The following is a 17,383-nucleotide window of genomic DNA, read 5'->3' as shown; positions in this document are numbered from 1 at the left end:
TTAGAATCAGCGCCCTTATGGGATCTCAGTGCATGAAAGACGAGGACTTTAGCCACTAGGCTACCGTGGCAGGCCTTAATTGTTTATTCTTTAGGCTGTGCTTCATTGCTCTGTATTTGCTAAGTTATAGATAAATCATCACCAGCAACATTCATAAATATTGAAATCATGAAAATATAAAAAAATAAAGCGACCTTGAACTGATCTTTGAGTCTGAATCTTAAATTAAGACCTACCTTGCATTAAAGCAACGAAAATAACAATACATTGAGAAAAAATTTAATGAAGTAACTCTTTTTTAATATAGCCTTCCATATTTCTCTTTACCCTACTTATTCATAATAGATTTGGATGGTCAAAAAAAAATGTGACAGAGAATATGATGAAGAAAGCTCTGAACCTCTCTGTTTTGTCCTCATCTCTGCCAAGTAAATCATGCATCTAAAAGTTTGACATCCAACTCACTAAGAGTAGTGGAAGCCAAATTTGACATTAATATATTGCTGTAGGCTGCATACGCTAGTAGCACAGGGACCAGAAGATACTGGGTCATTACAGTGCTACCAGCACCCGACAGTGACTAAAATGACATCATTTGAAAAACCAAATGATAGAGAATAAAACATCATTGAGAAAAGAGAGCTGCTCAGGAATACAACCAAGAGAGATATTTAGCTTTCCCTCAGTGCAAACATTTTTCCTGAAGTCTTAAGTTGGCTGAGGTGAATACAGCTGTATAGGCAAAACTGTTGTTAGTACATGTAGGTCAAGCATTCCTGGCATTGCCTTATTCCCATGTTGAATAGGTGCTTGCTTTGGAATCCCAGTGGACTGAAAGGATTTTAGGACCTCTCCAAATTGAGTTCTCATTTGCTTTTGCGAATGATTGTCTCCATTAACTTTACAAACTAGAGTGGCAGAAACAGGCAGACTGTGCAAGAGAATTGCTTCTCATTTTCAGTCCTCTAGAAGTTGTCACAGGGTCTCTACATGTGGATGATTTATTTCATTGTGTAGATACTGTAAGCCATGAGTGAGAATGCTGCCATGGTATCAGTAAAGTAAGGCCCCAAAACAGCATATTTAGGGATTACCCACCCCCATGGGTCCAGTTTTTGTTCTAGCATTTTGGTTGATGGGGGTTAAGGGGAAGAGCCAAGGCAAGTATCAGATATCGGATTTTTCCCTCTTACTTGAGTAAGGTGCCAGGAGGTAGTGCTTTGTGCTTCAGATTATACTGATTTGTACATGTCACAGTGAGACTTGGCACTCTCCCAAGGAGTCTGATGCATTAAGAATTTGATTCACTCCAGATAGTTAAGCTTGAAAGTTGTTGTGCTCTTCATTTAACTTGAAAAATGCCAGGAAATTTAATGTCAAGACTGTCACTCCGCACTCATTTCAGTAAGACCTTAGCTAACATTTGTTATTTCCAGTTTGGCCATTAGGGGGAAATTTTGAAATGCTAGCTTGCAGTAATAGTAACAGGCTGTGTAGCAGCAATATGTGCAGTGCCGTTCTAATGGACAAGGTAAATGTATATCAAGGCCTGATTTGTACTGAACTGTAAGATTAGCACTGTGGTATTTCCTTTATTGCTATTGAGGTGAGTGTTTCTGACCCTTACAATCATGGTTGAAAAGTATATGTTCGGAGGGTAGACAACCATGAATTTAAAATGTAGGCCTGGGACAGAAATAACAACTTGATGAAAAATCTGGAGAGAGGAGCTTCTGTGCAGAAGTCAAACAGTGTTTGCCCTTAAATTACTGAAGACTTATGTCAGATTTTTAATAACAAATGTAGATTTAACTCAACAAAGGTAGAAGATTCTCTGATGAAGTTAATGGCTCCTACCAGGTGCCTCTGGTTTGAAAGTGGTTGGGGGTGCAATGAGCCTCTTCAGGGACCCTGCTGTTTCCCTGCCATGGAGGCAAAACCAAGTTAAGCCTGGTAGACGGGAACACCCAGGACTGAAGACCCAGATTGAGTTGGCACATCTCAATCTGTGTTTCTCCCTTCTTGTTCAACAAATTAGCATCTGTGAACTCCTCTTTCCAGACAGTGTCCAATCATCCAGTCTCCTTCTGTCCAGCTTAGCTTGCTACCCAGCAATGAAAGAAGTCTTCTAGCAAATAAACAACTATAACACAGGAAGCTTAAATCATTTTGGTTTAAATCAACAACAGTAGACCTGAGACAATCACAGATTTGATATTCATAGTTTTAACTGTGAGCTACCAAATGGCCCTGACTTAGGATTTGAAATTTTTCTGAGCAGTAATTTCCTTGGCCTACAAATGATGTTGAATGCACCTCTTCACATCTAAAATCCACCGCAGTTTTGTTCCGTATTGGCGTGCCAGCAAACTCCTCCTGCAATGATAAAAACATGTTTCTTTGTGGGAAACTTGCCTGAAGAGAAATCCAGCTGCAAATATTGTAAAATAAATGGTGATTAGGCAAACAGACCTAAGAGATTATTTGCAAATTTGAAAGATCTCAGACTTTTCTGAACTTGCCTCACAAGAGTTGGGCAGCATTTAGACACAAACATTAAGGCAGAATCGTTTCTGGCATTTGATAAGTGATGACTTAGGAGGTGTACCAGTTAGTTATCCTGCATTAACTTCTAATCCTACATTAACTTCTAATGGAGCTGTGGTGAGACTATATTAAATTGCCTTTTCTAAAGAGATACAGTATCGTAAAAGAGAGAAGGCTGACTTAAAATATGAAGGTACTAAATGGGAAGATTACTGAAAGTGATCTTTGTCTTTTGTTTGTTTGTTCTCTAATATTAGTAGTTAAAACCAAAACATCTTATTATAGCTCCCAGGAATAGACTCACAAAAGAGAATGATTGAAAGAATTTGCCCATTTGGGAGTTAGATGAGGCTATGGGTTCTTAGGAACTGATTGGCATATCTGACATCTTAAACCCTGTTCCAACAAAGCCCACACAAAGTTTCTGGCAAACCCAGTTGAAGAAACTGGAAGTTTAAGAAGCTGAGGCAGTGCATAACTTTGCCCTGGCTCAGCCTACCAGCAGTGTCCTGTCAGACTGCCTGACCTCAAAGCATGGGAATGTTACTTAACCTCCCCTGCACCTCGGTTTTCTCGTCTGTTAAGGGGAGAGGGTGGTGTAAAAACAGTGCAGATCTCATTACATGAGTTAATAAATAGGCTCTTGGAAAAGTTTGTGGAAAGTACCCATTATGAAAATCTGTACATGGGTTTTAAAAGTTTTTGCACCAAAATAAATTTGCCATTTAATTTCATTTTCCATGAATTTTTTAAGTTCCCTGGTATACATATTTATTTTAAAAAAATGAAATATAGGGCCTGGCGGTGTGGCCTAGTGGCTAAAGTCCTCACCTTGAACACGCCGGGATCCCATATGGGCGCCAGTTCTAATCCCGGCAGCTCCACTTCCCATCCAGCTCCCTGCTTGTGGCCTGGGAAAGCAGTCGAGGACAGCCCAAAGCTTTGGGACCCTGCCCCCATGTGGGAGCCCTGGAAGAAGTTCCTGGTTCCCGGCTTCAGATCAGCATAGCACCGGCCGTTGCAGTCACTTGGGGAGTGAATCATCGGATGGAAGATCTTCCTCTCTGTCTTTCCTCCTCTCTGTATATCTGACTTTCCAATAAATAAATAAATCTTTAAAAAGAAATGGTAATAAAGGTAAGTTTATTTTGCTGTAAAATAAAATTTTAAAATCCTTGAAAGGAAATGCATAGGTTTCTCTTAACATGTATTTTCTGAAAGTCCCTCTTTCACAAAAAATACTTAGCACTAGAGACAGTTGGCTGGTCACCATCACTGTGGCCGCCTCCACAATGATTCTTGTCAGCTTTCCTGTGATTCAGACAGGGCTGTCCAGCTGAGCCATCAAAGAACAGCAAGGGCAGGTCACAGTGGTCCATCCCCAAGGAAGGGATATGCAGGGTTTGTTCTTGTGGTCTAGTTATAATTTGGGGCATTTAGCATCATTGGTTAGCTCTGATCCTAGCCCTGGACATTGGAGAAAACATTAGTTTCTCTCCTGCATATCTGGAGCAGCTTATAAGTAACCCACAGAGGAGGGGTGAGAAGGAATTGTCAGCCTACCGTTAAGTTATGCTTGCTTCAGTCTTCTCCGTCTCCAAAGTCTGCCCTTCTCCTTTTTTTATTCAAGTTTAGGCCACTCAGTCTGGAGTCTGAAACTCCAAGGGTATTGATTTAGTTTCTAATTACCTGTCACCTCCTTCCTGCCCCAGTTTCTCTGTGGAATTTAGTCTCAGCCTGTCTTCTGTTCCTCTTGTCATCATCAACAAATCACGGTACTTCCATTGCCTACTCTTTAAATGCAACAACAAAACCTCTGCCCATCCAGAGGCTGCCAAGGATGATCCATAGTGGCAGATATTAAGTGTTTTCAGATTTCAGTAAAGAAAGATTGCTTGTGGGGTCAACATTCATGGTGAAAAGACTACTTCCCCAGGAAAGATTGCTCTACCCGCCTACATGGGTTTTGCCTCTAGTAGCCAAGAGCCATCCAGTTTCAGCCCCTCTGTCGCTAGTCTATGGTTCTAAATACCACTTTTCTATTTGCCCTACTCCTTCAAATATTCACAGGCACTAATCCACGTTATGGCTTTACAGGCAGTAAATTAAATTATATTAATTCTAAACACAGAGTTTTTGAGCTGTAGAGAATCTGCAGCCTTTGAAACCACTAACTTAATTTTGTCCAACTCTTACTCAGTAACTCAAAAAGAGCCAACATTTTTTTCTTTTGAATTTAGTTTAAAAAATAATAATAAATTGCTCCCAGCAGTGGTCCTGGGTGCCACATTTTATCTGAGATCTAAATCTTCTGTCTGCATTGAAAATCCCCTGCAGTTGGGGGTTAGGGGTGCTAGCGAAGAGGTGATATGTTGTAACTGTTAACCTTAGCTGCAGCGTTATGGGCTCAGTTGTGTGAGTTTGGACAGATTGGTCCGTCTCTCTGAGGTGTTTTTCTCTGTCTGCAGAACTATACTCACAATATTTTTGTTGAGAGAATTCAGCGAAATCATCTTTATTGAGTACTTTCAAAGCATTTATGCATCTGCACATGAGATCCTGCCTCTGTAAGAACAGATACAAGTGCAGGACCATGTGTTTCAATTCTAGACACCAGCTCTGTCCAGTTTCAGAGTCTTTCTCCGTACCAGCTCAGCAGCCATGGACTACTAACACACAGTATGCCTTCCTAAATGGTTCTCAGCTAGATTCAGCATATTGTCACATTACTTTGAAGCGCTTTGATTTTAGTAGATTTTTATTGTTTGAGGATGAGGTGGAAGAGTTTTAAGCAACCAGATTCTGGGCCTGGCATGATACCCTCGTAGCTAAATATTCACCTTGCGTACTTCAGGATCCCGTGTGGGCATCAATTCATGTCTCAGCTGCCCGACTTCCCATCCACTGCCTGTGGCCTGGGAAAGCAGTAGAGGATGACCCAAAGCCTTGGGACCCTGTACCCACGTGGAAGACGCAGAAGAAGCTCCTGGCTCCCAGCTTCAGATCAGCTCAGCTCTGGTTGTTGTGGCCACTTGGAGAGTGAACCACCAGATGGAAGATCTTTCCATATTTGCCTTTCCAACTTAAAAAAAGAGAGTGAAAGATTCCCTTGGAAAGGAGATGATCAAATGATTACACTGCCAAATACTGGATTGTAGATTTTTACCTCCCAGATCTCTTTTAATTAAAATGGTCTCAAAAATGAGAAACAACTCATTTTTTAATGTCACTTGCAAAATGGATTTGTAAGACTGTTTCTGAAACAGGAGCCTGGAAATCTTTGCATTTCAATATCTATATACCTATTTTTATATTCTCATTTGGGTACATATGTGTATATGTATTGGTTCCTTAAATTATAGTTTGTCATAGGCTAATTAACTGTATGTATTGTACATACATCAGATAGTTCTGAAATAGGAAAAGCTGCATAAATTTTTATGTGAGAATGTTTTTGACTGGTACTTTCTTATATACAAAATAAATTCCCTATAACAAGTTGGTAAAGATTATAATTTTAAGATGGAACATCTTTCCAAGATTATGTTCTGCTGCATACTGTAATGCAGCATGCAGTGAGTATCTAGGTTCTGTGCATGTATTGCAGATTTTTGAAAAAAAAAATTAAGTTTTTCAGATGTTAGAAATAGTTAACTGATGCTTATAATAAACCAAGTCCTTTGCAAGAAAAAACCTGCATTCCTTAATCAGTGGCTGCTTATCCTTTTTAGTTGTTCTTTTTGGCTATTTCTGCTGCTCTCGTGAATGTAGGAGATGTTCCAGTGATATTCCAGATGGTAGCCAGCAATAACATTGCGCCATGTTCCCTGTCCCCCAGCCCAGAGAGCTGCTTCCCCAATCAGCCTTTAAGAACTTCCAGAGTAATCCCTTCCCTTTTTGAAAGGATTACATGTTTTAACTGTTTATTTGCATTGTGTTGGTTTTCACAAGTCAGTTCATTCTAAATTCTTGTAGAGGATTATTTTACTTTTTCTGAGACTGTATGCTAAGAAACCAGTAGATATGTTCACCAGATATCTACTAGCTTCCGTAATTAGGATTGAGCCAGGGTTCAGTGTCTTGGTTTAACAAGGGGGCTAGACATTTATCAAGATTCTGGCATGCTGAAGGGAGTGAGTTCCCTGGGCTATTTCTATGGGCTGCCTGCAGGCCCAACAGATGAGGAGGAGCTGTCACTCTCCAACATGGACCCAGTGGTCTCGCCTTCTACCCACCTGTATCAAGGCAGCTCCCCTGCAGACAGTGTAGAAGGAGTAGCAGGTTTTGGCCTTCATCACATTTCAATTTACTAGGCTTTACTCTTTAGAGCAGTATATTAGAAAATAGCATATAGTGTCTGTATTTTTTATAGTAACAGATTACTCTTGAACTTTCCGTTTGTGTTCCACCACTTCATCTACAGTCACACTTTTAAAGGCTGGGCTTTCTCTGAGCGCAGAAGCCCTCTTTTTAAATCTATAAGTGTTTGCCTGTATCACAGATTACTCCTTGCTGCATCTTGACATATTCATTTCCAAAAATGACCATGCACTTGCATTTACTTTTTCCCCCTTTCTTATTGAGGAGGTTACTTTAAAACTAGTGGATGAAAATAAGATAGTATGAAAGTCTCTTAAAATGTTCCGAGTAGAGGACTTAGAAGTGCTTTGCCTTCAGAGCACAGTTCTTAGTGGAGTTATAAATCATCTGTGTTTTGCCCACAAAGCACATGCTAATATTAAGTTGTTTTTAAAGTGATTGTGTTGCATCACCATGGCTCTCCTGTGTTCTGTAGGGTATCATGTTGCTTTAATGTAATGAACCAGGTCCTCAGCTCCTAAATCTCCGTGCTGGAAATGATTACAGAAACTGACTGGCTATGTCTGAAGTTTTATGAATCTTGAGAATTTCTTCTTCTTTAAAAAGAGAAAAAAAAAATCTTACAAAGACTTTTCTTATTCTTTGAGGGGAAAGTCCTGTGTTTCTACCATGTTCTGTTGCAAATATCAGTGATTTTAGGTTATATACCATTCTGTTTGAAAAATAAGCATTATCTCTACTGCAAGGTCTGTGTTTTAACTTGGTGCAGATGTGTGCTAAAAGAACATGATGTGCTTATTTGTTGCATTTATGCTACTTTCTTACTTTAAGTAAGATGGATGAAATTACATATTAAATAAAAACAGCAGCTCAAACAGCAGTCCTTAGCAAACTGAAAAAACCTTCCAGAGAGAGTGGAGAAAATGAGAATATGACTGTAATAGCTCATTGGCTTTTGAGAGAATTGTCTGTTTAAAAGCATGTGTGTAATAATTTATCTGTGGCATTTGCTCAGTGTTAACTGTCTGTTGTTTAAAAGCAATCTGCCATTTAATTATATTGGTAAAAATAAAAAATATTATCCCAAATACTGTGTTTTCTATCATAACCAAATGTAGTCCATTATCTTTTACCCTCCTTTAGTTCTACACAGACACACACTAGTGGCATTAAACTCCAGTTAGTGGAAATAGCTGCATGGCCTCGGGCAGGTTATTTAACCTTCTTGAACCTCAGTTTTCCTTCTCTGTATAATATGATGCCTTGCTTTTCAGATTATTGTCATTGGTTCAGTGAGAATATCCACACAGCATCTGTAGTGTCCTGCTGGCACACACTAAGCATTCTGTTCCAAGCTTCCCACATGTGTTTTCATTAGGGACTTCTGAGCTACAAAGTACATTGCACTGAATACAGCTATACTCAGTCCCAAAGTGAGACTTTTGAGTGTACCAAATGAGCTTTACTTGGGATACTTAGCCAGCATATATTTGTTGTGTGGCTGCTAAACATATAATATTGCTTGCTGTCATAAGCAGTCCAGGGGATTTGAAATCCAGGAAGGGAGAGCCCTGTCCAAGTGCTTATAGTCCCTTTCACCTTTTGTTTGCTACTTCTCTTTTTCTGTGACTTTGTAGTTAATTTTAAGAAAGTCCCTACCCCCACACCCACAAAAAGCACTTGACTTTCTTCTGTGGACAGTTAAAAATAGAGTTGATCAATATGAAACAGTAGTAAGAGTACAACTTGGTGCTTTTTGTTAATTGATTTTAGTTTCTAGTGCCCTCAGGCTTGTATGTGTGAGAATGAAAATGATATATGAAATCCATACCCAGGTTAAACAGGCCAATATATTTTTCTTACATCTGGAATCATCCTGTACTAAGACTCCAAGTAGCAAGCCGTACTGATTCTTTTGTCATTGAGCCAGAAATTGTATAGGGCTTGCGTATGTTTCTTCCATTTGGTTGCTTTTATTAATTATCAAATGCTATTGGAAGTTATAGATTTACAGGGATGAATATAGTTTTTGGCATTTAAACAGATGCTTGTAAGCCAGAATCTTGAGGATCTGAAAGACGTTTTGCTAAAGAGCCAGTTGCAGACCAGTAAAGCCAAGAGGAAAAATACCAGGGAAGCCTGCTCAGCAGGGTGGGAATTATTTAGAAAGTTGTCTGAGGAAGTTGGCTCTGGACAGAGGTTGTCATGTGTCGTCTCTTCTGTCAATCAGAGCTCCAACAGCTGTTCCCTGTCACCAGGGCCCTTGTTTGCTACTGCCCATCCATCAGCACTAAGAGCGGCTGCCACTCCCCTGACTGGGGAAGCCTCATACACTCAGACTCACAGTGGGTCTTTTGCTGGCCAGCAGTCTGGAAGTTCATTCCTAAAGAGAGATGCCCCATGGTCTTTTGTAGTTGGATTAGTTGGATGCTGGAGAGATCTGGTTTTGACCCAAAGTAGGTTGTAGAAATGTAAAAGGGTGGCACATTTGGACTTGATAAGGTGCTCTAGTTAAATCAAAGTTACAGGAGCTTTCTCCACCAAAACCAGATTATCAATGCCATAGTGTCACCTAGGAGGCCTCTTCTAGTTGAATATAATGGTGGAAAAAGACATTGAATCACAAGCATTCCTTTTGTGATGATGCAGCAACCTGCCAAATGGGATACGTCCCACTTCTGATTATAGAAAAACCTTCAGCCATTTCCTTTTTGCTTTGTATTCAAGAGACATCCTTAGAGGAAGAGGATTTGAAGGCATTAGTATCACTATCTGTCTGATTACTGTGTTGACATTTTTAAAGTGCCATTAATCATAGGAAATGGAACTTAATGATGTAAAAAAACACCCAGCCAAGCGATGTCAAGAAAGTAAGCTACAGCCCAATATTCACATTAAATAGAAGGGAAATGCATCTTAACCCTTTATTTGTTTTTATTCCTTATTCCTAAACTCCAAAGTTCAATAATTGAGAGCAGCTGAGCGAACCAGGAAAATAGTAAACAGCAAAAGGACATTTTTAAAGACCAATGTTTTATTTCATAAATATTGCAGCTTTATAATATGTAAGGTATATGAAGATAATATTCATCTTTAGATTATGATTGAAATCTTGCTGGGTTCACTTAGAAATAAAATTACCCTTTGTTTAAAAAAATATCTTCTCCCATATTTTCTCTGTTGGCAAGATTTTCAGTGTACTTGATGTAAGGTAGTCAATAGAGTAACTGTTGAAGAAATTTCAGTTATTGGAATAATAGTGTACTACACAGGCAATACTCCTCAATAAGGTGATTAGAAACTAATATGGGCCCAGCATGGTAGCCTAGTGGCTAGGGTCCTTGCCTTGCGCATGCCGGAATCCCTTATGGGTGCTGGTTCTGATCCCAGTGGTCCTACTTCCCATCCAGCTCCTTGCTTCTGGCCTGGGGTTGAGGGGCAGTTGAGGATGGCCCTGGGCCTTGGGACCCTGCCACCCCTATGGGAGACCCGGAGGAGGCTCCTGGCTTCAGATCGGTTCAGCTCCAGCTGTTGCAGTTGCTTGAGGAATGGATTAGCGGATGGAGGGTCTTCCTCTCTGTCTCTCCTCCCTCTGTATATCTGGCTTTCCAATAAATAAATAAATAATAATAATAAAAGTAATATTGTTCATGTGTTGCACATTTTTTTTTCTGCTGCAGGTTTTTATCATCCTTTGGTGGTACACTGTGTGAGATTGGAAAGCCTGAAATGAAACAAAAAATAAATTCATTCCTTGAAAAGGAAGGAATAGAGAAAATCGCACAAAGGCTGCAAACAACAGTTCCTACCTTACAAGTCATTGTGGATGGTCTCAGTCAGCCTGAAAGCTTTGACTTTCGAACAGGTAAGCAGTTGAAAACCAGCACCTGGCATTTCTATAGCTCACATTATCTCTTCTGGTCCCCGCAAAAACCCTATGCCATCAGCAAAAGAGATTTTATCCTCCCATTCCATACTGAGAAAATTGAAGCTTAGTGGCCTACCTTAGAGGTCATTAACATTAATATCCAGAAACAAAGCTAGAAGCCTGGTCATGGAACTCTTTGTCCACTGTTTATTCCCTGGAATGAATGTGCCATGCACATTCGGCTGTGTGCATAGAGGCACGCACTTTTCGTCCTTTATAAGCTGTTTCATCTAGGAGCCAGAAACCCAAGGGAAGGCATTCCATTCACAGGTTGAAAGTGAATCTTCCCCCTGTATTCCAGCCTTCGAATTTTGTGGATTCTGTGTCAATGAAGACATTCAACAAATTAGATAATATCTCTTTGGTGATTAAAAGTGTTCTAATTAAAAGTGTTCTCAGTTTTCGAGCACAGGTAGTAGATGAGGGAAGTATAACAGCCATAGTTGTTGAGAGCAATGACCCGGTGAAAAAAGAATTAAGGTATCAAATGACCTGCTTCCCAAGGAAGTTTGAATAGGAACCCCTGAGATTTCAATGAATCTGCATACTTGTCTTATAACCAGTTCTGGATGAGACCGTATTTAGGTTTGGCTGTTTTCTCTCCCAGTTGGTCTTTGTTGCAGTGGTTAGACATGCTTCTTTGGGAAAGCTAAGGAAATTTAAAAGCACTGCCAGCAAGTACCTTGTCCCATTCTCTCAGCTCTTCTGTATGTTTTAAATTAAACAAAGAAAAATATCAAGACAACACCTCAGTAGAGCAACACCAAAGGTGTGGAAGCAGAAGCTTTCCCCACCCCTAGCAGCCTGTGCGGTGAGCACATCCGTCTCCACCTAGAGGCCGGCTGCCTTTTATGTGAACTCCATGGGCCTTGTCCAGCTCTAGCTTATACACTAAGTCTTTGAACAGTATGGTATTTAGTGGTGATAGGCCTATACCACCTGCATTCAAGGGCTCACAAATGTGAGTGTACCTCAGAAGGTCTTGGAAAATGAAATTAAAAAGTGAACTTACATTGCTGCAAGAGCAAATTTTTTTAAATCTATGTATAGTTTCTTCATAACAGGTATTTTTTCTTGAATCGTTTGAAGTACCCTTGTGTACAATGGTTTCAGATATCCTGTAATAGATATTCTTGTTTACCTTTGTTTTTTGTCATGGTGTTGATTGTTGCATTATTTTATTTATGCTGTAAACTAAGAACAAAAATCAGTACTTAAATTACAGGTCCAATTAAGCAGGCTAAATAGTGTGACAGTTCTTTTCTGGGTTGCCTTTAGTTGGACAGAAGCACAGGTTTATCCATGCTCTGGTCTGAACTCTCCAAAGCTATTACAGTATTTTAGTCTTTAATGAAGGATGTGTTTATTTATTTATTTGGAAAGCATAACATTAGAGTATGAGACAGAACTTTTTCCTCTGGTTCACTCCTCAAATGCCTACAACAGCCAAGTTAAAACCAGAAACTCAGTCCTGATCAACCATATGGATGTTGGGGACTCAAGCACTTGGGCCATCTTCCACTGCCTTCCTCGGCACGTAAGCGGGAAGCTGGATCAGAAGTGGAGCAGCTGAGACTTTAGCTCCTTTATGGGGTGTTGGTGTTGTGAGCAACTTACTTTGCTGTGCCATAACACTGACTGTAACTACTAGAGTGTTTTTCAATATGACATATGAAATTCCAATTAGACTCCACCAAAAATTATTTATTTTCAAGGCAGAATGACAGAGAGGGAGAGACAGATCTTCTGTCTACTAGTTCTTTCCTAGAAGTCTGCAATACGCAGGGTTAGAGCCAAGGGCAAAGTCAGGAACCAGGAACTCCATCCTGGTCTCTGAAGTAAGTGGTCTATACCAAGAATTTGGACTATATTCCACTGCATTTCTAGGCACATTAACAGGAAGCTGAATTGGAAGCAGAACAGCCAGGACTTGAATGGCCCCCTGATGTGGAAAAACCAGCACAGCAAGTAGCAAGTTAGCTTCCTGTGGCACAGTGCCAGCCCCTCATACACATCTCTTTAAGTAAACTTAGGAACTAACTTTTGCCCTTCTGTAAGTCACAATTTTTCAAGATAATTTGAGAATTTTGTTTTATTGCTAACCTCAACCCCAAAAGGGAAGCAGCCAAGAGCCAGCCTTTTGAGAGGGTGCATAGTATTTTGGGAATCTCCACAATATAGTAGTATTTCTGTTAAATATTTTGTCTCAATTTACTCAAAAATATTTCCTTTGCTAATGCCTCTTCCTTTCTTTTCTCACCTTCATCCTGTATTCCATTCTCCCCATTATGTAAGCAATTCCATTTTTATTAGCACTGTGGGTGCTAGTTAGTTTCCATAATTGGGTTCCACAGAAGGAGCCTAGTCACCATGTGGATTGCTGCCTTGGTTATGAAAGTGTTAAAGTTTGCATGGTATGAGGAGGATTTTCTGATTTCTCAGTGGCCCAGACTGTCTTCAGGAACATGTTAAGTAGTTCCTGACTCTGATTTTCCATGCAAACTTAAACTAAGCAGCTGATCAGGAACCCTTGGGAAATCTGCAGCAGCTGGGCCTCTGCAAGAAAATAGAAGGAAAAAAAAAAAAAAACCGTTTCCAAGCATAAAAACCAAGACTTTCTGGGCCCTCAGAGTCCATCTTGCCTCTGGCCCTGGGCAGCGACTTAGTTTCACTTTGCTTTGACACAGCCCTCACCAAGTATAATATTACATTACAGTAGGTTGCTTGCCTTTTTGAATTCACTACTTCAGCATCATGTGAAATTCTGCAAAACCAGTTCCAGTTTTCGCCTTTTTTTTTAATGACGAAAAATGAGATTCAGAATTTAAGCATGGTTTTTGGTTTGTTTTACAGGGGGAAAAAAGGCTTAATTTTTAAGAAACCCTGCTTTCAGTATAGTTGGACTGGGGGAGGGGAAGGAAGAGGTGACCAGTTGTTAATACAAATGTAAAGGATAGCTTTAACAAGTAATCAGGATAAAGCCAACAGCTGTGGAGGAAAAGGAAATGGACTGGGTGGAGGGGAAAATGAGGTCTGAGTAAAAAGAGATCCAAGCAGAGAATGTGTTCTTTGTTACTAGAGTCAACACTCAGTAATCCTAGGAAAGGGGCCAAGAAGAGCATGGAGTCCGCAGAGAATTCACCAGCCCCGTTGGCACTGTCAGTTCTAACCATCTTCCTCATAAAACCTGTGTTGTTGTTTTAACAAAAGCCGTAGCGATTCCTTGGTGTACTTTATGCCCACCTTTTGGAGGTTAGTGTTAATGAATGGAGAAATGTACACTTTGGTAAGCAAAAAAAGAGGGCGGGGAAGGAACTTGAGAGAAGAGATGCAAGTGTCTTCATCTTTGAATCTCTAGCACCAGCAGAGTGTCTGGCTGGGAGATAAGAACAGGAGTTCATCAATGTTTGATGAATTGAAAGAAGAGAAAGAAGATTAAGCTCTAGCTGGGCTCAATTCCTGAACCATAGATAATCAAGAAACCATAGATAATCAAGAAATTTATATTGGATATATATATTTGAAATTGATTAAAAAAAATTTTTTTTTGATTCCTGAGTTCCAAATGTTGTTGGAAGAAGTCAGAATGAAAACATTTAAATTTCACCCACATTTCACCAAAAGTTGATACACTTTTTATGGCCTTGAAACAGTGTCAGCATCCAGAAGACTCCCTCCCGGTTATCTGCCTCCAGAGTCATACATTCTTGATTTGTGTGATTTAGCCTGTGTGTATTGAGATTGATGTCTTCTCATCACCTAAAATGGAACTCGTCTCCTCAGTCTCCATGTATTGCCCTAATGTTCATGTGTTACTGGAGTAGAATTGGGGGAGAAGGAAGTGTTTAAATAAATTTCCCAGAATTATTTCTATACTGGGAAAGCTGTTTTTCCTACATCATGCCTTTTTATAAGCAGGCCTGTGTCTTCAAATCCTATTCTGTCTCTTTTCAACACTTAATTTTGGTCTGAGCATATAATCAAGATATTGTAAATCCTTCTCACTATGCTGTGTTGTGTCTAGGACATACAGTGTCTTGTTTATTACACTAACTTGTTTCCCTTTCCATGCAGATTTCAATAAACCTGACTTCAAGAGAAGCATAGTTTGCCTGGAAGATCTGCAGGTTGGGACAATTCTTACGGGCAAAGTTGAGAACGCCACTCTGTTTGGAATTTTTGTGGATATAGGAGTAGGAAAAACAGGGCTGATTCCAATTCGAAATGTAACAGAAGCAAAACTTTCCAAAACGAAGAAGAGAAGGAGTCTTGGTTTGGGCCCTGGAGAAAAAGTGGAAGTCCAAGTGCTCAACATTGACATCCCCCGATCGAGGATCACTCTGGACCTCATCCGGGTGTTGTGAGTGCCCTGCTGCCAACCAAACACTGACTTGACTTCTTTATTTGTACAGATTGACAAAGGTAGCTGCGTGTTTATGAATTCTAGATAGTAGATGAGAAAGAATTCACTTAATATTAGGAGCCTTTTCCACGCACTTATTTTTCCTTTTGTGTAAACAGAAAACTAATAGCTTCATTTCCTTTTCCCTCAAAGAAAGCAACTAGTAGAAACCCTTATGGTTTCATGAGCTACTGGTTTTCTGACTCAAATTTTATTTTTTATAAATTTATCTTCAACTCTTTTTGAATTTTGCACAGCAGATTTTTGAGTTCTATTTACCAGCTTCTCCTCCCATGGTTTTCTTGATTTGAACTGTACAATGTTTGTTGACACAGGAGGGCTGGCATTGTTTAATTTTCCCATTTTATATATTTTCTATCAGGCCATTTGATTCAATTCATGATTTTGCAGTAATCTTGATTTTTTTTTCCCTTACTAAGCAACAAATTATGCCAGTAAAATCAAGTCTGATGTGTTTGCAACCATCAAGTGAGTGGCTGAAGACATACAATGCCTTAGTATGATATTTGTATTGATTCCAACAATAAAGCTTTGTGGCTAATGATCTGTTTTTGCATTTTGTTCAGTGAATGACCTAGAAGTCAGTCTTGATTAAAGAAGATGTGATTCATACAGCTGTACCTTTGGGGAAGAAGAAAGTTCTGAAATTTTGAAGAATGGCTTTCTTTGACTTAGCATTTCTTTTTTTTTTTTTTTAAGATATATTTATTTATTTATTGGAAAGTCAGATGTACAGAGAGGAGGAGAGACAGAGAGGAAGATCTTCCGTCCAATGATTCACTCCCCAACTGAGCACAACAGCTGGTGCTATGCCGATCCAAAGCCAGGATCCAGGAACTTCTTCTGGGTATCCCACTCGGGTGCAGGGTCCCAAAGCTTTGGGCCATCCTCGACTGCTTTCCCAGACCACAAGCAGGGAGCTAGGTGGGAAGTGGAGCTGCCAGGATTAGAACTGGCACCCACATGGGATCCCGGGGTGTTCAAGGCGAGGACTTTAGCTGCTAGGCCACGCCACCAGGCCAACTTAGCATTTCTTAACCATGGTGATTAAACATACAGGGATAAAGATGGCTTTCTTACAGATTGACTACCGATGAGATGTGAGAGGATAAGAAAACAGTTGATAAAGGAGTGATTCCTACTCTAGTTTTGTTCCGTGGAAATGATATTAGCCTGGCCAATCGAGGTTAGAGTGATTTAAATAGAGCCCACATAGGACTATATCCTGTCCAGTTTGACTATTCCTAATTTTTAATGGAATACCTGATTTTCTCCTTGTGTAAATGAGTGGGAGATGATTACTGAAGAAGGTGACCAATTCTGTTAGTTTACCTGAGACAGTCCTAATAAGCACCTGTTGAAGTGCCTCTTTTTCTTCTCAGAGGTCCTCTACTTTGGATACTAAATCAAGACTCACCTAATAGTTGTGGTCACTTACAAGTAACAACTGTGTTGGGCCCGGCGCGGTGGCGCAGTGGTTAAAGTCCTTGCCTTGCACGCCCCGGGATCCCATATGGGCGCCAGTTCTAATCCCGGCGGCCCCTCTTCCCATCCTGCTCCCTGCCTGTGGCCTGGGAAAGCAGTCGAGGATGGCCCAAAGCTTTGGGACCCTGTACCCGCACGGGAGACCCGGAAGAGGCTCCTGGCTTCAGATCGGCATAGTATCGGCTGTTGTGCTCACTTGGGGAGTGAATCATTGGTCGGAAGATCTTCCTCTCTGTCTCTCCTCTCTGTATATCCGCCTTTCCAATAAAAATAAATAAATCTTTTTAAAAAAAAGAAACAAGTAATAACTGTGACTGATTCATTATAGTTCTGCTTGGTTGTCTGCTCTCCCAAAATATGCAACTTAAAAAAAAAAGATGTATTAATCTGAAAGGCAAAATTCACAGAGAGGAGAAACGGAGAGAGAGAGAGAGAAAGAAATGCTCCATCTCTTGGTTCATTCCCCACATGACCACAGTGACCTATCTGAAGCCATGAACCTAGAACCCCATCTAGCTCTCCCACATGAATAGCAAGGACCCAAGCACTTGGGCCATTTCTTTCTGCCTTCTGTAGCATATTCGCAGGGAGATGGATGGGAAGTGAGTCAAACAGCACTCAAACTCACAGATGGCAGCTTAACTTGCAGTGCCATGATTCCAGCCTGCATCCCATGTGAG

General features: G+C 40.3%; 1 protein-coding gene across 2 annotated transcripts in view; it reads left to right on the top strand.

Annotated features, from left to right (window-relative positions):
* Positions 1-15,762, top strand: part of SRBD1 (S1 RNA binding domain 1) — a 179,665-nt gene extending 163,903 nt beyond the window's left edge. For both annotated transcript variants that reach the window (XM_040993200.1, XM_040993201.1), the window contains 2 exons: positions 10,548-10,732; positions 14,870-15,762. In XM_040993200.1, coding sequence (XP_040849134.1) covers positions 10,548-10,732; positions 14,870-15,159 — 475 coding nt within the window. In that variant the 3' untranslated portion in view covers positions 15,160-15,762. The remainder of the gene's footprint in view (positions 1-10,547; positions 10,733-14,869) is intronic.
* Positions 15,763-17,383: the final 1,621 nt, after the last annotated feature.

The sequence above is a fragment of the Ochotona curzoniae genome, unplaced genomic scaffold (assembly GCF_017591425.1).
Source record: "Ochotona curzoniae isolate NIBS_2020 unplaced genomic scaffold, NIBS_Ocur_1.0 contig_883, whole genome shotgun sequence".
In the NCBI taxonomy this organism is placed as follows: Eukaryota; Metazoa; Chordata; class Mammalia; order Lagomorpha; family Ochotonidae; genus Ochotona; species Ochotona curzoniae.
The sequence above is the reverse complement of the archived record's forward strand: the minus strand, read 5'-3'. Positions and strand labels throughout refer to the sequence as shown.